The sequence below is a fragment of the Muscardinus avellanarius genome (genome assembly GCF_963383645.1).
Source record: "Muscardinus avellanarius genome assembly, chromosome: 4".
In the NCBI taxonomy this organism is placed as follows: Eukaryota; Metazoa; Chordata; class Mammalia; order Rodentia; family Gliridae; genus Muscardinus; species Muscardinus avellanarius.
In genome coordinates, this window is record NC_137789.1 from 87,812,692 (window position 1) to 87,837,838 (window position 25,147).

Sequence of the window (25,147 nt, forward strand, 5' to 3'; positions counted from 1 at the left end):
GAATTTAGCATTGCACTTTGTTTATGTCTGTTTTGAATAAAGCAATAATCATGAGTATGACAGGAAAGTAGCAACCTTTGCACCCCATCCCTGGTCAGTGCACCTTATCCCCATCGATGCTCCTGAAGAAAAGTCCCAAGTATCTAGGGGATCCGGGCAAATAACAGCCTTGCCCAGCGAGTGTCAGAAGAAATAGTTCCTAATCAGTGGTGACGGAAGGAAGATTTTCTTGGGACAGTTTTAAAGGAAAAGGACTCAGGTATGGTAAAATCACTTCTAACTCAAAGTAAAAGGAAGGGAAAGTAAAAGATTTTTGGCAGACTTAATATGAGTGGGATAAACAATTTGATGCTACTTCCAAGTAAATATAATTATCTCTGGCTGCTGGGTGGTGGATTGAGTACTGCCAAGCAACCCATGAAATGAGAAAAAAGCTGAGAGGCGTGTGAATCAGTAGAGCGTGCCTGCTTAGCTTGTGCAAGGCTCTGGGTTTGACCCCCAGCGCCTCAAACCAAACAAAAAAACAGCAACAAACAAATCTTCACTTTTCTTTCTTTTCTTTTTTTGAAGCAATGGAGATTGAACCCCGAAGCATTGTACCTCTGGGCCATACCCCCAGCCCTATTTTTTATTTTGAAACAGGGCCTCACTGAGTTGCAGAGGGCCTCACTAAATAACTGTGGCTGACTATAAACCTGTGATCCACCTGTCTCAGCCTCCCAATTACTGGGATTACAAGCATGTGCCACCATACTTAGCTTCACTTTTCTTCTTGCAATTTGCTGAATAGAGAAGATAAAAGTTTTTTTTTTGTTTGTTTGTTTGTTTTCCGTACTGAGGATGGAACCCAGAGGCATTCTACCTTTGAGCTACACCCTCAGCCCAATTTTATTTCTTATTGGAAACTGGGTCTCACTATGTTGATGAGAGTCTCATTTCTTGCTAAGGCTGTCCTCGAATTTGCAATCCTCCTCTCTAAGCCTCCCAAGGACTGCGATTACAAGCATGGGCCATCACACCTGGCTGAGAAAAGCATTGTAAATGATATTATGATATTAGAGATGAACAAAACATGTCCAAGGTGAAAGTAAATTAATATGGATAAGTCAAAATTTTTAGTATGAGGAAAAAGTCATTTCATGTTGGTGTGTGTGTGTGTGTGTGTGTGTGTGTGTGTGTGTGTGTGTGTGGCATCCTGGGGTGGGCAGGAGTTCCAGAGAAAAATAGGTGTGGGCTATTGAGTTGAATAAAAATGGCACTGGATTTGTTCCAGCCTTATCTGCAACATGTCATATCAGTTTCTAGGATGTTCCTGATATACGGCAGATGGACTGGGTGGGATTTTCAGATAGATGTGATGCTGACTCCATAACATCTTGGACAGTTTTCATGGTCTCAGGCCTCACATTCCAGGAAACAGTGAAGGCATTTTTGCAAAACTTCCCCTTCCCTCCCATTTCCCTCTCTGTGAATCTGTGTGCCACCACAGCGTGTGAGGCAGGGGCTGAGACTCTGGAGTTAAACAGGCACCTTTTGTTGCTGACTGCCCAGAGCTGCTCAGCCCTAGCACTTGCCTGCCAAGAGATCTCTTCCCTCTCTGTCAGTGTTTGTAAACATACTCCCAGGATACTCAGGGACCTTGGAAGAACAACTTTTGGGGTCAATGGCTCTTTAGCTTTCTATTAGACAAAAGGCTCCTTATCCATAGGATTTAATTTAGGAACAATATTCACATTCCATGATTTTACAATGAGTATAAGTTATAGAGTCTTAGAAAAACTGCTTTAGGAAAAGCATGGCTATTATCATTAAGAGACTGAGTTAGAGGTTTATTTCTTCTATAGAGAGTATTGTGCTTCTTATTCTTAAATTAAAAGAAAGATATCTTCAGAAGGTGCCATATCCATCCCCTCGGGCAGTCATTGCAAAAGTAGGGTAGACCTCATAGGTAGTGTATGCTGCTAAGTCTTGTCCAAGGGTCACTGCTTGCTTGAGCTGGGCTGCAGACATAGGTGCAGTTGCACTGGAGACAGCATATCCTGCAGGAGAAGGCAGAGAAAAGGTCATGGGATTCAGATTTGCTACCTTTTTGCATACTGTCTCCTTTAGGAATATACATTTATATTATACACATATAAATATATATTTGTGGAGATGGGGATTGAACCTGGAGGCATCCTAACTCTAAGCTACACTCCCAGCCTTATTTTATTCCACTTATTGGGATTACAGGTGTGCACCACTATGTCTAGCCAAGGTGTTTTGTGTGTGTGTGTGGTGTGTGTGTGTGTGTGTGTGTGTGTGTGTGTGTTGTGACTGGGGATGGAACCCAAGGGCTTTCTACCTCTGGGCTACACTCCCAGACCTATTTTATATTATATTTAGAAACAGGATCTCATTAAGTTGCTGAGAGCCTCACTAAATAGCTGAGGCTGGCTTCGAACCTGTGCGATCCTCCTATCTTGGCTTTTTAAGTGCGGGAATTACAAGCGTGCACCACCACGCTCGCTTCCAAGTATATGTTTTTTCAAATATGCTCTTAGGAGACACAGTAGGTGGGTGCAGTGAAGGACAGTGATCTTCAAAGTGGGAACTGCCCATGTCTCCTGTGTCAGAATCTCTTTGGGCTTGGAGGATTAGAAACATTGGGGAGATGGTCTGAGAAACAGAAATGTAACTGAATTATGAGTTGACAAAAGCTGGGTTGTGGAACTCTTTCAGAGGATCTCAGGATTCCTTAAAGGATGGGAGGCCACAGGGGCTAGCAGGGCGTTGTGGTGGGGGGCTCGGTGGTTTTGTTTCTGCTGCAATTTTGCACCTACCTAAATGAAACATCAGAACCATCACCTTCATCATGGTAGAGACAGGGTAGCCCAGAGTGAGAATATTGTACATTTTAGTGTGTTTCTACATAACATTGCCTAATATTTCAACATCACATGTCTAAATGTCCATATTTAGACCTGCCGATGAGTGGTAGAAGCCCCTTCTTTTCACCTCGCTGCCACACTTGCTCTTTATGTGTTCAGAGGCCCTGAGGCTGGTCCTCATTCTCAGAGAACCAGAGTTTGGGCAATAAAGAAAGCATCATATGTTTTCATTTTAGTGTTATGTCTTACTGATAGACATTTGCTTTTGAAGAAGAAAGTATGATGGCTATTATAAGGTACTATTTCTTTGTGAATGTTTTACATCAACACCTGGATATTTCTGAGATAATTCAATTATTGTGAAAGATGGCATGTAAAAGGGAGAGAAATACTTAAGGAACAAATGAACGAATGGGGATCTAAAAAATATTCATTGGTTTATGTGCAGTAGAAGTCTGCCCAATCCCAGACACACTGATTTTTTTTAGTGGCTTCTCAGGAAGTGGAGCAGGAAATTTAGCTGGACTATGCTTTCCTTTTTTGTGTATGTGGTGGTGGGGAGCCTAGAGGCATTCTACCTCTGATCTATAACCTAGCTATATTTTATTCTTTTATTTTGAAACAGGTTCTCACCAAATCATGAAGGGCCTCAGTAAGTTGCTGACGCTGGCCATGAACCATGATCCTCCTGTCTCAGCCTCCCAAATACTGGTATTACAAATGTGCACCACCTTGCCTGGGTTTATTTTTTACTTTGAAATAGGGTATCACTAAGTTACTGAGGATCTTCCTAAGTTGCTGAGGCTGGCCTTCTGCCTGTGATCCTCTTGTCTCAGCCTCCCAAATGCTGGGATTACAGGTATGCACCACCACATTCAGCTTCAACTTTTAATTCAATAAAAACTTGACTTACACATCTTTTTTCAGAAAGCAAAATAATAAGAGTGGATCGAAGATTAGAGTTGGAAAGAGAGTTCAAAAATTATTTAAAAGCTAATTGATGTGGGCCAAATTACTTAATCTTTTCAGTACTTGGTTTCTTCAGCTGTATAATGGCTATTATGATCTAAACCAATTCTTATGCTTGTGAGCATTTGGGTGAGTGTCCAGCTGATATTAAGAGTTCAAATAAACACCTTTGGGTAATAAATACTCTCAAAGTCTCTTACCGTAAGTAAAAACAAAAGGAAGCCAAACAAACCCAGAATCAGAGAGGCTGACTTGTACAAGAGCCTGGGTTGCCTAACACAGAGCTGAGCCTGGAACCTGGCCCTGCTGCCCCACTCAATTTCCACGCCTCATGCTTAAATGGTTCACTCAGCTGGCAAATTGTTTTTGGTTCAAAGGTGCTACCAGCCAGCTTCGTTGTAGGTGGAGTTCACAAGCAATTCTCTGAGCAGTGGGTAGTAAGGAGGGAGTCCCAGCACTGTGTGCACACTGCTGTTTCTGGCAACATCTCTGTACCTGGGAACACAGTAGCAGCAGCAGCAGCTGTGGCCCCAGTGTCAGCTCCATCAGGGGGGATGCCCAGGGCCTGCAGGGTGTATTCAGCTGCGTATGTCTTTGCTTCATCCACGAAGGCACTTAGTTTTGGAGGCGTGAAAGGGTGGCTGGAAAGTATAGTCAGTCGGGTTAGATGTTTTTAAACTTGTATAGTGAGTCAGGTGAAAACGAAAAATGGTGGTAAATTTTTAAGATGATTGAAAGATGGGACTTTGTACAGTTATTTTTCATTCTTTTAAAATCTTCTAAACATATGTGCACGTAGCAGTATTTGGGAATTGGCCCAGATCATTAGCGGTCTCATGATGATATTCCTGGGACAAATTTGTAACTCACTTACACGGGTTTCCTAAAGTATACGTGAAACACAGTTGTTCTTAAAATATACATAAATGCAGGCTTCAGATAAAACTCAGAAAGTGATGTCCACTAACAGAGAGGATACAGCTTTGATTCAGAATTTTAGATGATGGGGCACAGTGTTATGTATAAAATAATGTCATATGGTTCAACATAAATACTACCCATATAAAAGAATTGGCTATAACTTTTCATTTCTCTCACATTGTGCATTACCTTCTGTCTTCCACTGGTTGATTATCCTGCACAGTACTATCATTTTACACTATATTAGACTTTGTTGTCAAGCTGGAATTTTGAGGCTTTTAGGTGCTAGTCTCTAAGCTGGCACATACATCCCAACTACACATCTCAATATTTGCATTTAATGACAAATGAGTAGGTAACAGACTTGAGCACTTAAATTGTTTTTTAATGATCAAATACGCATAATTTACAAGGAAATCTTATTTTAAAATCTGAATGATTAAGAATTTGGCGACTTTACGCACATTGCTGGATTCTGGCTGGCCAGAGCAGGAATAGTTACTTTGTATAAGAATAGTTGTCTTTGGTCTTGTCCAATGGCAGAATGCAGCTGGTATACTGGCTGTCCCCAGTTATTTTTCTGACAAATTTCTTCTAATATCTACAAGAACAACAACAACACATTTCTCTGAAGTGTCATATTTACTTTATTTCTCTAGTTTTTAGGTTTTAAACTCTGGTTTTCAGAGTTTGAACTAACACGAGAACATATAAAATGCTACATGATTTAATGACTCATAAAATTTAAGTTGGACTAAATTTGAACTCTATTAAAATGTTATATGTATTAGTGTGTTTATAAATTTATTTCCATACCATTTACTCTAAAATATTTTTTAATTTAAAAAATTTGTTTGATACTGGGGATTGAACCTTGGAGTATTCTGCCTCTGAGCTATATCCCCAGCCCTTGTATTATGTCTTGAAACTGCTCTTCCTAGGTTGCTGAGGTCTTGCTAGGTTGCTGAGGCTGGTCTAGAACCTGTAATCCTCCTGTTTCAGCCTCCTCAAATATGTTTTAGGTTAAGTCCATTAGCTATATTTATTTCATTAAAGAAAAACTGGTGCTTCCAGCACCACAGATAAATTTACTTATGATTACCTTTAAGCCCTCTGTTTATAATGGTTTATAGGAGATGACCTAAGAATATATTCTTATTTCATATCATTTGTCAGAGGTTGTGTGTGTGCGTGTGTGTGTGTGCGTGTGTGTGTGTGTTACAGGGGATGGAACCCAGGGGCATTCTACCTGTGAGATACACCCTGAGTCCTATTTTACTTTCTACTTTAAAACGGAGTCTCGCTAAGCTGCGGAGGGCCTTGATAAGTTGCTGAGATTGGCCTTGAAACTGTGATCCTCCTGTCTTAGCCTCCCAAGTACTGGGGTTACTGGCATATACCACCATACTGGGCTTGTGATAGAGTTTTGACCTAAGATTTAAAAAAACGAAAAGTTTTTTGAATTAGTATTTATTGATTAGCATTAATGGATGAGTATTGATGACTGCAATGTTTTTACTTGTTTGGCAACACATCACTTATTTTTTATGATGATCTGCTCTTTAGTATCTTTTTGCACAATTTTGTTTTTCTGGTATAATTAATTCAAACGAAATCTGTTCTAAAGGCTCATATTTTCTTTATGCATAAGCCATTTTGGGGGTTCCAGAGTCCCAGTGCTCCAGTTAGATAGCAGAATCAATGTGCTGTGCAAAAAGGGACGTGTCTTGGAGAAAATAACTCGGTGAGACACAGCAATACTGTGGGGGGTGTCTCTCAGAGCTTCTTATCTTATATGTGCTATTATTAATCCAGTTCCTTGGCATGAAAATTTCCATGTTATTAATTTGCAGATTATTCTTATTTCCTCTGTTAACTTTTAAGAAAAAATACTCTTGTTTTATAGCGTCTACTATGATCTATGAAGCATTCTCCAAGGCTCCTGAGTACTAATAACTTAGCTTTAGCTGAAGGCTGATCTACCTGCCTCTTGATGCCAGGCGAGCAAACACACACAGGGAACCCCAGCTCTGACTGCTGACTTGGCAGGACAGTGTGTAGACCTCCAGTCTTCTGGTCGGGCGCTCAGAGCTCTACTATGGTGTGTGTTGGTTGGGAGTGACTCGTTTTCAATTTTTCAATCATAGTTGTAAAACTCTAGAGACGACAACTTTATTAGGTAATAGAGATGGTTATTCACAGATTAGTAAAAAAAAAACGAGTAATTTCTAACCTGAGTTTAATATAAAAAGTGGAGATCCTGCTATAGCAGCTCTTGGAACTATTATACAGAATCTATGATTGTTGACTTTTAAAATTTTCTTAAAAGATTTCTAAAAACCCCAACACTTTATTTTTATGTGCTTTTATTGGTGCATTATATTCTCACATCATAATTCAAATCATGTTGATAATGACATACATGCACATAGCACTTGGTGCCTCCAGTACTGTAAGTTCTTTATTTTGGGTTTTGACTCAAGAGGAGTAGATGGCTGCTTTTTGTATTTTCTTGGATCTCTCCATCATCACTACCTGATTGTATTGTAATTATCTGTTTACATGCCAGTGTTATCCCATTGGATTGCCATATGATATTTTTAATATGTTTTTATTGGCACATTGTAATTATAAACTATCTGCATATATCACTTTATGTGTTTTCCTCCAGATCCTATCCTGCTCTCTCCCTACCATATGATTGTGTGTGTGTGTGTGTGTGTGTGTGTGTGTGTGTGTGTGGTACTGGGGATTGGATCTAGAAGCAATTCTACCTCTGAGATTCACCTACAACCTTTTTATTTTTTATTTTGAAACAAGGTCTCACCAAATTGCTGAGGGTCTCATTGAGTTGCTAGAACCTGTGATCCTTCTGTCACAGCCTCCCAAATACTAGTAGTATAGTTACCATCCCTGGCTCTGCCATATTATTTTTAGTAGCAAAGATTTTGTTATTTTCATTTTTTAACATTTCAAGCACCTAGCACAATACATGGTGCAAAAAAGAAGCTAATAAATGCTTTTCAAAAACAAATGATAGCTGGTTACCATTCTGATAGGCATTTTTTAAAAAAAATTAATTGCCTGGTACAGAATTAGCAGAAACCTTAGAAGAATTAAACTGTGCATAAAAGGAAGCCATTAACTCCCACCTCTGGTTCTTGATATATGCCAATACCCAAGATGAGTTTTTAGAAAATCAAATTTTCTCCTTGGTTGCAATCATAAAGGCTATTTCAATAAATATGGCTTGGGAGTAGGGAAGTTTCCTTCAAGGCACATGTAACTCTGTTTATTCAGCCAAAGTATACTTCAGAGAGGTTAGCACGTTACGGCCTGCCCACAGGGAGGGTTAGCATAGATTCTGTTTTGTTTTATTTTCAGCATTGATATCCAGTTTTCATACTGGAACAACCGTTATAACTTTTAATTTTTCATTAAGAAAAACCACAGTCTCATGTAGAAACATGGAAACACAAAACTGTTAAGTGATAGCAATAAAAATTGACCATGAGGCCACTGTCCAAGTAAGACCATCCCAGAAGACTTAATTATATAACTGATGACACCATGTAGCTAAAGATTTACCTGGATATTACGGAGCAGTTTTCTCTTATGCATAGTGTTTCTAAGAAAAGGTTTCCTAAATGGTCTATTTAGAGTCCCCTTTCAAGAGTACTCTTCATTTGCCAACCAACCTGGCTCACATATAGTAGACATTTATTTTAAGCCAGAGATTTTGCCTCACTTTATTTTAATTCAGGATATCAGTTTACAGTTCTTAATAACTTTTATATGCTTTGCATTTCAGGGAATATTATTTAAGGTTTAAACTTTAAGATTAAAACATGAATGGGCCTATATTGGAACAATGGCGTTTAGTGCCAAGCATTCCCTCAAAGTCCTTTGCCTAGTTTACCTATCAAAATAAAACAAAACAATAGCCAAAGTAGGAATCCAATGAAATCACTTGATGACAGGTAAATGATGGTCATTGGCTCAACTCAAGCAAACTAGCTCTGGAATGACATTACCTACCTGGGGGGCAAGTTTAATTCCTTGGGGTTTTAAAGTGACAGGATTCATTGGGGTGAGCTCCATTCCAGGTAAGAGGTCGTAGAGTCTGTCTTCTCTCTTGTCTCCTTTGACCTGGTATCCACGCCCCAGGCCTGTATATGCCAAATAGCCACGGCCACCCAGGCCTCTCACTCCAGCAGCCCCTACAGGTACATTCATGTAAATTTCTAGGAATGTAAGAAGGCATTAAACTGAATCAAACCACCAGAAAATCACCCTGAATCTTACTGTAATGGAAAAGTTAGCCCAAGTCACACTGATTACTGCCCTGAAGATGGGTAGGAAAACTTTAGGATTCTAATGTAATGAGACTCAACAGAAGGTAAGGCTCACCATAGCCCTCACACACTGGAGATTGAATCCACAGGCATTTGACCTCTTAGCTACACCCCCAGCACAACTGTTTTTTTTTTTTTTTGAAACAGAGATTTACTAAGTTGCCAAAGCTGCCCTTGAATTTAGGATCCTCCTGTCTTAGTCTCCCACAGGCTGGGATTACAGGCATGTGCCAGCATGCTTGGCTCTCTCTTTATAAACCACCTGGAAGCAATTCCATCAGAGTTACTGATAAGTACATGAGCAATTTAACAATTTTGGTTCAGAGAGAAATTTTCCAATTTCTGTTGTCAGTTAGCCTTTTGTTATTGTTTTTCTATAGACTATTAAAGATTGGGAATGTGCATATTAGAACATCCCAGCCTTCAGCCTTATATAATCACTTGTATTAAAATCGGTCTTGCATAAATATTGACACTGGTCAGTAAATCAGAAACAAATTCTAGCTCTCCCAATTATTCTACCCTCAAAGGCATATTAGAAAACCAACACTTAGAAAGCACGTTTTCAAGTCAGAATCCTCTCTCTTATGTTCTATCAATGTGAAGCTTAAGTTTCCATTGAGTTTCATACATAGATTCCTTCTGATTTTTGTTTTTCCATGTTGCTACTTTGATTTCCTATTGATGGCATAAAGGTAAAAAATTAAATTGATTACCCCTCATCCATAAATATTATTCATTGATTCCTCTCTTATTATAAGTTAACATATTTTTTTCTCTTAGAGTTTTTTTCTACATCACAACTGGTTGACACTTATATGTATAGGTTGATTAATGATGTATTTTACATTATATATGCATAATGTCTCAATGATATAATTTTTATCATATAAATGAGTTATTATGATGGAAATCCTGATATTTTCTTTTGTGTTATCATTTTGGCAGGAGTGATTATGCATAAAGAACTTTTAAGATTGTTAAAGGATAAGAGGTCCTAAAAATGGCCAATTCAGTTCTACTGAATATTAGCAAAACACAGTAAGATAATGGTTTCCACAGTATTCTAAATGTGACCCCTGCTTCTAAGGCAAACCCAAGAATAGATTTAAATACATTGTTGATACCACAACAATTGCTGTCATATTTGGGAAATAAGATTGGGATTTTAATAGCATTAGCCATTCTAGAATAACCACACTGAAGAATCCCATAGGCATAGTTTTTTTGGAAATGAAAAATGTTTGCCTTATTTTGTATATTGCTTGAACTAACTGAGCTCAGAAAACTGCTTGAACATTGGGAATTTCTTTGTGTAAGTGTGTGTGTTTGTGTTGTACTATGGATTGAACTCAGGGATGATCTACCTCTGAGCTATACCCCCAGCCCTATTTTATTTTATTTTAGTTTGAAACAGGGTTTTTAGTTGTTGAGGCCGTCACTAAGTTGCTAAGGCTAGCCTTGAACTTGTGATCCTTCTGTCTCAGCCTCCCAAGTACTGAGATTATAGGTGTACACTTCTATATCCAGTGAACTTTGGTAATTCATACAGGATGCTAACATAAAATATTTATAGTGTGACAGTCAGATTGAGCTTGTTTTTCTCTCTGGACTTCTTTAGTTTCCCATATTCCACAGAAATTAATTATTATATTAGAAAGTCTCAGTACTTGGGAGGCTGAGATAGGAGGATCTGGGTTCGCAGACAGCCTCAGCCACTTAGTGAGGCCCCCTGCAACTTGGTGAGCGATTCTGTTTCAAAATAAAAAATAAAAAATTGGGCTGGGGGTGCAGTTGGAGGAAGAATGCCCCTGGGTTCAATCTCCAGCACCATACACACATACACAAGAAATTATTTCCTCAATAGTTTGGCTTTTTAGAAAGTATAAAAGAGATCAGATGAGAGCATCTCACATATTTTTAGACTGTATTTATGATAATTTGTTATTTACATATAGAGATGATGCCCCTGAGCACATATGTGCATTCAAACGTCTTTGTTATTTGGATAATCAGTTTCTATACTACTCTCCCTTGGAAGTTTTATAATGAGTCACCACACTACTAATGATGAAGAAGCTAACGATTGTAGAACTAGGTTTCAGTTTGTACAGAGTTTGTGGATCTATGCAAAGATCAAATGTGTGTACTTGGCTTATTTGTACTAAGTTCTGACCGAGTTTTTTTCAAAACCAGTTATAATGTAAAAAAAAAAAAAAGATTCCTATGGACTGAGAGCTATTGATAAAATACTTGATTTTTCATAAGAAATTTTCAGTTCTTTTTCCCCATTGGATCCATCCATTTGCCTAAGGCTATTGCACTACAAATTATTTGGAATCTTGGGTTACTCTAAGGCAAGCGCTGGTGTTACCTCTAACAGAAGGGGCTCGGATAATGGTCCTGTTGCTGACGTGTCCTTTGGTAGCTGGGAAATGAAGACTGGGAATTGCTGCATAGGCCTGGGGGGCGTAGAAGACAGGAGCTCCAAGGTAGGTGGTCGTGGGATCATACACATGGCCCAAAGAGTAGGTGTACTCTCCTTGTAGCATTGTGCCCCTGCCACCTGTGCCTCGGGTATACCTAACATAACTGTCCTTGTCTACTGGCTTGGCTAGGGTCACTTCAATGGGGGAACCATCCAGCACCTGTTGTAGGGAACAAGGAAAAAGCAACATAAGAAGATAGTAAGACAATCAAGTGTGGTTGAGCCCTAATAACATGTCTCCTTCTGAGCATTAGACTGTGTGCTGCATACTTACTGACTGGTTCAATTATTCCTTTCTTGTCTTTCTAGCTTTTTGTTTGTATGTCAGTTGAGTTTTCTCTGAGTGGCTTTGTTGGTAAGTTGCATAAGGAGTCAATGGCCTGGGAGTGATTGTGAAGTTTGAGAACAATCTCAGCAATGTGGCGAGACTTTCAACAACCTAGTGAGACCATGTTTCAAAGCAAAAAAGAAGGGAGGCCTGGGAGTGTAGCTCAGAGGTAGAATGCCCCTGAGTTCAATCCTTAGTACCACATACACAAAAATGATGCCAATTAGTTTAACAGTGACATTTGGTCACTTTCCATTGATATATTGGTTATAAATTGATGATCTATGTACACAGAATTATGAGATGGTAGATCATGTAATGTTTTCTATTATGTGATATATGTATGTATGTATGTATGTATGTATGTATGTATGTATTTATGGTGGTACTGGGGTTCCTGGAAGCCCTTCTACCTTAGGGCTACACTCCCAGACCTATTTTATATATTTTTTTTATTTGGAAACAGGGTCTCTTAAGCCAGCAAGGCTGGCTTCGAACCTGCGCGATCCTCCTGTCTCTGCCTCCCAAGCGCGGGGATTACAAGCGTGCGCCACCACGCCCGGCTGATATATGTATTTTAAATTATATTTTTATATGACTACAATAAAATTTAGGTTCATTATGGGTGGAACGTAATTCCTACTACCTAGCACAATAAAATGGGGATAAAGGAAACCAATAAAGACATCTTATTATTAAACACTACATGCATCTTAAACTGCAGTAGCCATGTCATGGATGGGAAAAGATGGAGTGAGATAGACTTGCCCTATTGCTCTTTTGAATAGAATGCCCACGCCAAACTTAGAACCTTACATTTTTTCCTTTCTTCCACATTACCTTCCCATTTAAAGCTTTCATAGCCTCAACTGCATCTTCTCTGTTACTGAAGTGCACAAAAGCATAGTCTCGGATTTTTTTTACCCTCTCCACTGCACCTGTAAACAGAGTGAAAGTAACCCATTAGCAAACTTGAGAAAGTGTGAAGTGTGAAGTCAGCTTCCTGGAGTGTAAGGAAGGAGCTTATCAAGAGTCCTTTGTATGTTCAGACTTAGACTTCTACACTTTTCACAGAAGATTTCATTTGTAATTTTTAAATAACACTAAAAGTCTGACTTGTTATAATTAGCTCTAGATTTGTGTTTTCTACTTCTTAGATTATAAGATTTTAAAGGGAAGGAATGGCATCTTACTTTGTATCTTATATAATATAAAAGATAATATCTTATGCATGTAAATATTATTGAACTTAATTATTAGTTACTTCATATATTTAGTTGATTACCTTTATTTAAATTTTATGTTCCCTTACCAGAGGCATACCTTATCTCTTTTGTCTTATATAATAGAATTTTAGAGTTAGGAATGTTTAGCAATGATTTAACTTTAATTAATTTTACTTTAATATATTTATTTTTACTTAAATATTAGGAAACTATGATTCTGACAAGGCAAAAAGAGACTTATAATCTACATAGCTAGTATCTAGAAGCAGAATATTTATATCCTTATTCTAATACTCTTTAAATTGAAAAATAAGTTTCTTCTAATGTAATATCTGACAGCTAAGATGTTCTCTAATACTTCTTGATCTCTAAAGGTTGAAAACAGTATAGATATCAAATAATTTTACTTTGAGGAATATTTAATGAGAAATAGGAAATACCCAAAGATCATGCACAAGGATATCAATTACATCACTGTTGAAATAGCAAAAATAAGGCAGCTTAATGTTCATTTTCATGGGAGTGATTGAATCTGGTACATTTATATCATACCAAAGAGTCTTCAAAGAGAATAGAGTAGATCTATATGTACTTACATTGAAAGATTCAAGAACTATTGTTTATTTTTAGAAGTTACAAAATAGTATTATAGCATTTACATTTTATTTTATTTTATTTTATTTTGTGGGTCTGGGGATGGAACCCAGAGGCATTCTACCTCTGAGCTACACCCCCTGTCCTATTTTTTATTCTTTATTTCGAAACTGGGTCTCACTAAGTTGCAGAGGGCCTCACTAAGTAGCTGAGGCTGTCTACGAACTGCGATCCTCTGGTCTCAGCCTCCCAAATGCTGGGATTACAAGCGTGTGCCACCACGCCTGGCTAGCATTTACTTTTTAAATATTCTAATCCATATACATATATCTCAGCACATATAATCTTATATATAATATAATCATATATGTTATATAATCATATATATGTATATATTTACACACATATATATGTGTGTATATATATATATATATATATATATATATATATATATATTCTTGTGTGCACACATATACATACCCACACAAGTAAAAATACACTCATCCAGAGAGCAAACTGGACAGAGACCAAATTGTTAGTAGGTTTCAGTTTTGGAATGGATTGAATGAGTAGAATGAAGGGACTTTCATATTTTAATTGATATGCTTTGGTATTTGGCAAGTTTATTTATATTGTGGTATAAAAATACCACAAACCAAACTAACCAAAAATAAAAATAAATTATATGATTAATGATATATTTTAAAAAAATTGTAGCTTACTCAATTTTAAGAATAGACCTTTTTGGGAACTTCCGGGAAGATGGCGACCGAGAAAAGCGGGGCTTAAGAGCCCTGCTAACAACCAATCTCCATTACCACAAAACCAGCGCCTTTCATAGCCAGAAAACACCATCACCAGAAAAACAAAAAAACCACCAGGCTCCAGAGAGAAAGCGGACTGAGAACAGAGCTCAGGGCCACAGAGGAGACACACGCGCCTGAGGACGCGGCAGCAGCGCCATACTGCCGGCGGCAGCGGCGAACTCATCGGACGGCTATAGCAAGCCAAGGTGAGCCGCTGCGGAACAGCCAGGCAGGATCTTTCGGCGCAGAGAGGATTTAAAGCTCCCAGTGGCTGAGCTCAGCACACGCTGCAGGGATTCAGAGTGGAAATCAAAACCAGAGAAGAAAAAATACGCCAGCCTCATGGCCGAGGGCGTGGCTGCGGCGCCATATTGCCACCGGCGGCGGCAGCAGCAGTGAATTCGCCGAATCCAGTACAGCTACATCTGCGTACTCAAAAACAGTGAGTCAAATTGCGGGCCACAGAGGAGAAATCTCAGTACTGTACCTCACTGTACCCAGTGAGGGAGTGGTGGTGGCAGAGATATCACACCATAGGAGAACGTGCAACCTGGCACCCCCCATAGTTTAAAGCAGCCTCTATCGACTCCCTGGGTCGGAGACTCTGTGATAAAACCCAGTAAAGGAGTAGTGGGGTCTGAGATACTACTGACTCGAGATCCAGAACACCTTAAGTGAAGTCATAGTGACCCAAGGGAAGAACCCAGAGAAGGCACAAGCATCCGAAATCATGGGAAAGAGGAATAATACTGGAGCAATGAATACCGCCCACAACCCCACAACATCAGAACCCGATAAAACAGAAAATCAGAGATTTCTAGAAGATCAAATCAGGAAAATAACTGTAGAAATAATAGAGGTGCTTCGAAAAGAACTCAGAGAGAGCCAAAAAGAGATAAAGGATGCAATTAATGAAGTAAAGGCCTCAATTCAAAGCACAAACAACCGATTAGAACACATGGAGAACAGAATCTCGCTCTTAGAAGATGAGCAATCCAAAAATGAACGCATAGTTTCTAATTTAGAAAAAAATATCCGACAGCAGGAATCTGACATTGAAGAAATATGGGCCCATCTTAAGAGAGCTAACCTAAGAATAATTGGAATAGAGGAGGGAAAAGAAAGTGAAACCAAAGGGATCAACAATCTCTTCAAGGAAGTAATAGCAGAAAATTTTCCAAACATAGAGCAAGAGGTTGATACACAGATCCAGGAAACTTATAGAACTCCCTTTAGACAGGATCGGAGAAGAGGATCCCCACGCCACATAATTGTCAAAATGACCAATGTGGAAGCCAAGCAGAGAATCTTAAAGGCAACAAAAACAAAGGGCCAAGTGACATTCAGAGGCAAACCAATTAGAATCACTCCAGACTTCCCAAACCAAGTCATGAGAGCCAGAAGGGCTTGGAGTAACATATTCCAAACTCTGAAAGAAAACAACTTCCAGCCAAAAATTTCCTATCCAGCAAAACTTTCTATCAAATTAGATGGAGAAATAAGAAGCTTCCATGACAAACAGAAACTGAAGGAATTTATGTCTTCAAAACCAGCGCTAGAGAAAATACTCAAAGAGATTAACTACAAAGAAGAAATAGGTAACACTCACCAGAACCAGAGAAACAAGATTTTCCATCCAACAGACAACTAAGATTGGTTATCTGTGGAGATTCATTATTTATGTTAGTCTTTTACCTATCTCTAAATTGTATTGTTTGCCTTTATTGTTGTTAATTTTTAGGATTTCTAGTTGGGATATTAATATACCTTCAGATATAGCATTTGGAAATATTTTATCCCATTCTATTAGTAACTTTTAACTCTGTTTACATTGTCTTTGGATATACAATATTTTTTTTTATTTTTTAGGGAGTTTGTATATTCTTCTGTTGCCTGTGCCATTGAAATCATATCCAAGAAATCACTGCCAATTTCAATGTTGTGAGGTTTTATGACCCGGATTTTCTCCTAAAAGTTTATAGTCTTAAGATTTATATTTAGGTCTTTTATCTATTTTGAGTTAATACTTGTATGTGGGATTAGGTAAGGGTCCAATTTTATTCTTTTCCATGTAATTATTATGTTTCAACAATATTTCGTTAAAAGAATATTATTTCCACCACCAAATGTTCGTGGAAACCTTGTCAAAAATAACTTGACAATATAGGGAAGAATTTAGCTCTAGGCTTGTATTTAACTCCAATGGTTTATATATCTGCCTTTAGAACAGTACTACACTGTTTCAATTATTGTAGCTTTATATGGTTTGAAATCAGAAAATATATATCTGCTAGCTTTGTTCTTCTTCAAGATCGTTTTGGGTATCTAGAATTCATATTCCATATTAAGATAGATTTTTTTCTGAAAAATAAATATATAAATATATGATAGTTTCACCAAAAAAAACAGAAAAAAATATGCTCTGGTAAGAAAGAAAGCAAAAAGAAATATTGAAATGTTATCTTTAAATCATCAAAAGCTTGGCATCAGACAAATGAAACTGTTATGTGAGATTATCATTTTTAATTTTGGATATTGCTATAATACTAGATGTCAACCACTAAGCCAAGCATGGGAGGGAGGGATGGGGAGAGAATGGGGTGGGGATCGGGTGGGGACTGACTGGGCAATGTGTGCATGTATGTCTACAAAAGTTTGTATCCCACTATGATGTATGAATACAGTGCACCAATAAAATAAAATTAAAAAAAAAAAGAATAGACCTTTTTCTTAGAGTGATGGATGGTATGATGGAAACTTGTTTAGCCATTAGTTTAGCTTGCCAATTACCCTCTTTTAGCTTATGCTTATGGGTATCTCTTGAGAGGTCATGTTTTCTTCTATTATCTTTAGTTTCCAGAGCTACATAGGACAAGACAGTATGTCAGAAAAAAAAATAAGAGAAAAAAGTCCTTTCCATTCTTCCTCTACCTATCAAAGTTGGCTTATCCTGATAATTCAATATCACAAAGGCAATTAAGAGTTTCAACTCTACCACATAGTCTAATGACAATGAATTTTCTTTTTTTTTTTTTTGAATAATGGTAGACCTGTAATCTAAGGATAATTTAACAGTATTGTGATACTTTTCTCTCCCCTAGTGCTCAGCCTTGACTTCTTATGACAATGGTATAAAGAGCAAGACTGTCTGGCTAGACTTAGAAAATATACAGAGGTATCCAAGACCATGAAGAATGGGATGTATGATCAACTGAATTTCCAGTATGTTCTCCATGCTCCCTTCAGTGTCAGGAGGGTGATTATTGTGGCCCAATTCCATGATTTTTTTCTGGTAATTGAGGAGTTAGAGGTCAGCCAAGATGACCTCCACCTTTCCAGTCTTTGTTCTGCTTGTATTTAACACCTTCCTCCACCTGCACCCCTGGTGTGTTAGCTCCCTAAGATCATGGGTTTGCTTCAAAGGCATCTTGGTATCATCTTCTCTCACTCCTACCTTGGATGCAGAGGCCACTCAGTGAGCACACATAGAAAGAGAGAATATTACCAGTCAGTTCACATTTCAGCTTCTGTCATCTATATCAGTTATGAGGCATTTCAGAAAAGGGATTTAGGCATTCTGAAATTCTGCTTGTCGGTACCTGAAATCACCTTACTTTTTTTTTTGTGTGTGTGGGGTACTGGGGATGAAACCCAGGGGCATTCTATCTCTGAGCTACACCTCAGCCCTATTTTTTCTTCTTTATTTTGAAACAGGGTCTCACTAAGTTGCGGTGGGCCTCACTAAGTAGCTGAGGCTGGCTGCAAACCTGGATCCTTCTGTCTAAGCCTCCCAAGCATGCACCACCACACGTGATTTCTTCTTTTGTTTTTAAATAAATCTTTATTGGTGCATTGTAGTCATACATCTTAATGGGATTAAAAAAAAAAGCTTGTGGAGATATACACGCACACATCACCCAATCAGCCGCTACCCAATCTCTAACCCCTGCCCTCCCCCTCCCTCCCTCCCCACGCTTGGCTTCCTGATTGACTTTGATATGTTTAAGTACATCATGTGCTTTAAAGAGTTTCCCTTATCCTCCCTCTTATCCCCTCAGATATGTCACCTTCATTGCTCCTCTATAGGGCCCCTTCTTCATCTAGAGTTCCTCCTGTTACCCATTTCTCCCTACTAATATGCACATTAAGAAAAGCATCTGATTTCTTATTTTTTGTGACCTTTCACTGTAAATGCCATGATTTTGTTCTCCCTTATGGCTGGGCAAAATTCCATTGTGTACATATCCCATAGTTTTGAATTCCACTCATCTGTTGAAGGACATCTTGGCTGCCAGTTTGGCACTGGTGAACTGTGCAGCTATGAACATGGTTGTTCATGCATTTTGGGTTTTATTCTTTTCGGTAGATACCCAGAAATGGTATTGCTGGATCATATTGTAAGTTCATTTTCCTTCTTCTGAGGATATTCTATACTGTTCTCCAAAGTGGTTGCACCAACTTACAATCCCACCAACAATGTATTAGAGCTTCTATTTCTCCACACTTATTCCCACTTACTGAAAACATGAAAGCTAGAAGGTGAGTAACTTTGACAAGATGATCCACTCACGAACATTTTTTTTTTTCTTTTGGTGGTACGGGGTTTCTGGAAGCCCTTCTACCTCCGGGCTACACTCCCAGACCTATTTTTACATTTTTATTTGAAAACAGGATCTCTTAAGCCAGCGAGACTGGCTTCTAACCTGCGTGATCCTCCTGTCTCTGCCTCCCAAGCGTGGGGATTACAAGCGTGTGCCACCATGCCCAGCATAACTAATTTTTTAAACTAGAGGTCACTTGGATCTGGAAATCTGCTGAGAGATTAGGTGAGGCAGTGGCAGCTTCTAGTGCTTCCTGGCCACACAGCTGAAGAAACCCGCTGGCCCTTTGCTGTGGAGCAGGCCCCAGTTGTAGGCCTGCCACACAACAGGCTCCGGCCCTGGCCTCGCTGGCTCCAGACCTGTACTCGCTCTGTGGTGGGCTCCAGTCCCTGTCACTGTGGGCAGGACGTTTACAGAGGTTCCCATTTTCCCCTCCATATATATTTCTTTAAGTATGAGAAAACAGCACTTGTCATTTGTAGAAGCTGGGGGTCCAGTTCCCTAGCAGCAATGGATTTTATCTCCCCACTGAGAGTGGAGGCTTGCAGCCTCACCTTGGAGAGAAGGATCCGCTGCTCCAAGCACACCCTGGTTCCCAGCGCAGCACAGATGAGTGTGGCAACCACGAGCTAAGGTCTCCCAGGATGCCCGGCACAGCGAGCCTGCCAAGCAATATGGGCGGGGCTCCCTCCGACTTGCCCCAGACATTTTTCTTACATAGTATGTTGCCCAGAATTCCTGCACATGTGAGACAGGAGCAGTCTACTTTTGGGGAGATTTCTTTCAAAAATTCAAGGTGGATTGCATTGAATCTGTCTTCCTCTCCCAAATACTGGCCGACGCTGCTGTCACCATCTTGGTCCATCTCCGCGAAACTTTTTCTTACATAGTATGTTGTCCAGAGTTCCTGAGCATGTGGGGCAGGTGCAGTCTACTTTCAGGGAACTTTCCTCAAAAGTTCAGGGTAAATTAGAATGACTCTACCTGCCTCTCCCTGATACTGGCCACTGTTGTCGCCACCATCTTGGCCCTTCTCCGAGGATTTTTCTTACATAGTATATTGTCCAGAATTCCTGAGCATGGGGGGCAGGAGCATTTCTCCAACAGTTCCAGGTGGGTTGGATTGGATTTATCTACCTCTCCTGAATACTAGCTGCCGCCGCCGCCACTGTCTCCACCATCTAGGTCTGTCTCCTCTCTTTTATATTTTAGGTAGGACGTCATGGCTATAGATGTCTCTATATGTTGTCCCAATCAGATATTAAAACAAAATCTGATATCCGGGGTTTCTCAGAGGAATACATGTTCTATTTGGCCGCTGCCAGCTTTGCCACCACCATCTTGGCCCCTCCTCCACACTTGATTTCAACTTGCATTTTTTTTTTTTTTTTTTGGTCGTACTGGGGATGGAACCCTTCTATCTCTGGGCTACACTTCCAGACCTATTTTATATTTTTTAATTTGGAAACAGGGTCTCTTAAGCCAGTGAGGCTGATTTTAACCTGTGTGATCCTCCTGTCTCCGTCTCCCAAGCGTGGGGATTACAAGAGTGCGCCACCACGCCCGGCTCATCTTGCATGTTTAAGCAATAATATACAGATACACCTGCCTTTGAAAAACTTGATATATAAAATTTAGCCTCAGAAAACATATTAGAAAGTAAGAGTATTTTAGCCTGGCACGGTAGCGCACAGTTGTAACCCCAGTACTTAGGAGGCTGAGATGGGAGGATAGTAGGTTTGAGAACAGTCTCAGCAGTATAGTAAGACTCTCAACAACCTTGTGAGATTCTCTTTAAAAACAAAACAAAACAAAAAAATAGGGGGCTTGGGGTGTAGCTCAGAGGTATAATTCCCCTTGATGAAATACACACAATGGAATTCTACTAGCTATAAAGAACAAAATCATGTCATTCTCAAGAAGATGAAACTACCTGGAGAATATTATGTTAAGTGAGTTCAGCCAAGCACAGAAAGAGAAGGGACATATATTTTCTCTAATATGCCCACTAGGGGTATTTGGAATACTAGAGGGACTCCAGATAATGGAGGAGAAACCTCAGCAAAGCTAGAATGGAAGAGTAGGGGAGGAAGAAGGCTGAGGTTGATTAATGGAGGAGCTACATTAAATATGTGTAAAAGTATGAATGTAGCATGGATAACCTGGACACTCATTGTTGGGAGTGGGGGAGGGAGGAAATGGAGAGGGAAGAGGGCACCAAGCACAGTCTGAATGTATGCCATTTTCAATATGATACAAAAAAAGAGTACAAAAAAGAATTCCCCTGGGTTCAATCCTAGTATTAACAGATAAATAAATAAATAAATAGATAAGAGTTGTGTCATGAAAGTTGGGTTTTTCTACAGTGATATTTGTCATATGACTTATTTTAAAGTAGGCTTTCTTCCTGCCATGAGGCAAGGCCGGTGCTGGGGCCTCCGAGGCCAGGATCAGAGCCTGCTGAGGGGTTAGGCCGGTGCCGGGGCCACTGGCCGGCATCGGAGCCTTCTGTGAGGCAAGGCCACTATTGAGGCCTCTGAGGCTGGGATCGGAGCCTGTCAAGGGATTAGGCCTGTGCTGGGGCCAGCGAGGCTGGGATCGGAGCCTGACGTGAGGCAAGGCCAGTGCTGGGGCCTCCGAGGCCGGGATCGGAGCCTGACGAGGGATTAGGCTGGTGCTGGGGCCAGCGAGGCCGGGATCAGAGCTTGCTGTGAGGCAAGGCCGGTGCTGGGGCCTCTGAGGCCAGAGCCTGCTGAGAGGTTAGGCCGGTGCCAGGGCCACTGGCCGGCATCGGAGCCTTCCGTGAGGCAAGGCCGCTACTGAGGCCTCTGAGGCCTGGATCGGAGCCTGCTGAGGGGTTAGGCCAATGCCGGGGTCATTGGCTAACATCGGAGCTTGCCGTGAGGAAGGCCGGTGCTGGGGCCTCCAAGGCCGGGATAGGAGCCAGCTGAGGGGTTAGGCCAGTGTCGGGGCCAACGAGGCCAGAACCGGGGCCTCCCATGAGGCAAGGCCGCTGCTTGAGCCAGCAAGGTCTGGATCAGTCCACCGGATAGCCAGGCCACAACTGGGGCCGTCAAGAGTGGGATCGGTATTTGCAACACGGCATGCACAGAGAAATATCGCAGAAAATTAAAACCAGATGCTTCCCCTAATCAGCAATAACTAGGAGGAAAGGGGCAACAGGAAGTGGTCGAGCTATAGAAAGGGCCCTGTAGTGAAGCAATTAAAGTGACCAATCATAGGGTATGGAATAGGGGAGGATGGAACCTCCTTAAAAAGCAGGAGGTACATAAGGCCGGGCGTGGTGGCGCACGCTTGTAATCCCCGCGCTTGGGAGGCGGAGACAGGAGGATCGTGCAGGTTCGAAGCCAGCCGTGCTGGCGTAAGAGACCCTGTTTCAAAAATATAAAAAATAGGTCTGGGAGTGTAGCCCGGAGGAAGAAGGGCTTCCAGGAACCCCAGTACCACCAAAAAAAAAAAAAAAAAAGCAGGAGGTACATAAACATATGTATCAAAGTTAATCACCAAACAAGCATGGGATCAAGGGCGGGGGGGAGGGAATGGGATGGGGACTGGATGAGGGCTAATTGGATGATGTGTGCTTGTATATCCTCTCAAGTCTTATATTCCAATGTGATGTATGATTACAATGCACCAGTAAAAATAAATTTAAAAAAGTAGGCTTTCTTTAGTATATATGAGTTTGTTTACTGATTGATTATCATTTGGCAGAGAATGAGGCCATAGGATATCAGTTCTCATTATTCATTAATTCATTAGCAAAGAAGAAAAAGATCCTCTGAAATAAAAATATGGGAATTGGAAAACCTTATGGACTCAAATATAGTCCTAGACCAGTAGCGCCAGCTTCATCCAGAAGCTCAATAGCGATGCATTCCTGGGCATATCCCAGCTGGAGCAAGCAAGCTGTCTTTTAACAAGCATTCCAGATAATTCTATTGCTACTAAACTGTTGTTTAAAATCATATTTTATAAAGTGACTATCATTAGATCTATAGCAGATACTCTTAGGTAACATTGGGAAAGAACATGATTTTTCTGTCTCTGGTTTCTATTCTGATTATTGTTTGTGTTTATGAGTAACAGTATTTTCTTTTCCAGTTTAATCAGGGTTAAAATGATATATGGTCAGATATTTGCAGGAATACTTAGATTTCTCTGAGGAATCAAATCTTAATTTTTTTTGGTACTGGGGAATTGAATCCAGAGGTATTCTACCTCTGACCTACACCCTCAGTTCTGCTTTATTTTTTATTTTGAAACAGGATCTCAGGAGGTCGCTGGGGGCCTTGCCAGTTGCTGAGGCTGTCCTTGAGCCTGTGATCTTCCTGCCTCAGCCTCCCAAGTACTGGGATTACAGGGGTGCACCACCATGCCCAGTTTAAGTAAAGTGTTATTTTTATGTTTCTTTTCACATATTTTTCTAGGTAAGTGTAGTCTTGATACTCTACATCCCTCTCTTGGAAAAGAAGTTAGTTAGCTCTGACTTTGCCCTCTCAACATAGATGATATCTGTCGTGCTTTTCACAAAGGGCACTGTTTTAATTAGATAAAAATAAGAAGTAATGAGCCCAGCAGTTCAAGATCAGCCTGGGCAACACAGTAAGATCTATTTTTCACTCTGAGAAAGTTGAAAACCAATACAGAATGGGGGAAGGATGGTGGAGCAATATTTATGTATACATGTCGGTTGCTGTATCTACAGCTGCATCAACTTTCAGAGATTAGCTTATTGTAACTTCTAAAAAGAGTCTCCTCTGCACTTTGAGAGTAGACTGGTCCAGCTGTTATTCTTCTGGACCATCTGAAGCTCCTTCTACACATCCATGCCTGTTAGTTCCCTCCACAGTGTCTGAAACATAGGAGCTTCTGAAGGTACCACAGTTGCATGAATGAAAGGGTGAATGGACTAGGGATGGGGCATGGGGGCCACAGAATTGTTAAGCCTAGGATCTGCCACCTGCTAGCTGTGTGACCTGGTCAAGCTACTTTACTCTGGGTCCTGGTTTTCTTATTTAGAAAGGAACTAATATAGTCACCTACATTATAGGTTCATTGTGATGAAGAATGATATATGATGTGAAAGGGGCTGCTATTATGTCTGGTCCACAGTGAGCGCCAGCTGTTTGCAGTTTCCTCTATTAGCCATGGGTTCATAGCTGTGGGTATGGACCCAGAGCATTTTACTAAAATGTCAGGAAGCAATGTTTCTGAGGCTGAAGAAAGACAGTCTGTGGGGGAATATTTAAAAAGATAAAATGTCATTCTTACTAATAAATTTCAGAGGGAATCATTAGCTTGTCATTCTGTTATAACTGAAGTAGCACCCAGAGTTAGAAACAGGCCTCATGCGCACACGAGGTGAATATTCTCAGGCAGTTTAAATCATCCTAGAGAGTTTGCCTGGAGTCCAAGAAACTTTGCTATAGAAAGATTTGCTATCATAATAAACCCAGGCTGGTATTGCGCAGAGTGTGTTCTAAGACAAATCAACCTCTCAAGATGGTCTGTCGTAAAATAGGGTCCATGTTCTAGAAGTTTAGGAAATGAGGCATCTTTATTTTTCTTGGAGACTTTCAAAGCATGTTGGTAGACTAATGTCTCTGTCCCATAATAAAGAAATCTCCTTAATTTGGCAGAATCCGGGATTTGCAAGCTTATTTGACCAGGGGGCCATTTTATCAGTAACATCTAATAATTTTCTTTTTAATTATATACAGAAATATATTTGCATCTTTTTTTTGAGGATTTTTTTTACAGAACCCAGGGCCATTGTATCTCTGAGCTACACCCCAGCCCTATTTTTATTCTTTATTTTGAAACAGGGTCTCACTGAGTTGCAAAGGGTTGTCTGAGAACCGTGGTCCTCCGGTCTCCACCTCCCGAATGCTGGGATTCCACTACACCCTGTGAGGATTTTTTTTTTTAGGATTAAAAAAAACAAACACCTTTTTGGAACTGGAGATTG

The 25,147-nt window shown here is 40.1% G+C and overlaps 1 protein-coding gene across 2 annotated transcripts in view; it reads right to left on the bottom strand.

Annotated features, from left to right (window-relative positions):
* Positions 1 to 1,887: 1,887 nt before the first annotated feature.
* The window catches only part of A1CF (APOBEC1 complementation factor), a gene marked incomplete at both ends in the record, with an annotated part of 51,900 nt that continues 28,640 nt past the window's right edge, over positions 1,888 to 25,147 (bottom strand). The window contains 6 exons of one of the 2 annotated variants that reach the window (XM_080694937.1): positions 1,888 to 2,039; positions 4,335 to 4,480; positions 5,225 to 5,361; positions 8,799 to 8,980; positions 11,490 to 11,763; positions 12,772 to 12,869. In XM_080694937.1, the coding sequence (XP_080551063.1) occupies positions 1,888 to 2,039; positions 4,335 to 4,480; positions 5,225 to 5,361; positions 8,799 to 8,980; positions 11,490 to 11,763; positions 12,772 to 12,869 (989 nt within the window). Of the gene's footprint in view, positions 2,040 to 4,334; positions 4,481 to 5,224; positions 5,362 to 8,798; positions 9,005 to 11,489; positions 11,764 to 12,771; positions 12,870 to 25,147 lie in introns of both variants that reach the window. The other variant, XM_080694936.1, reaches the window with a different exon arrangement.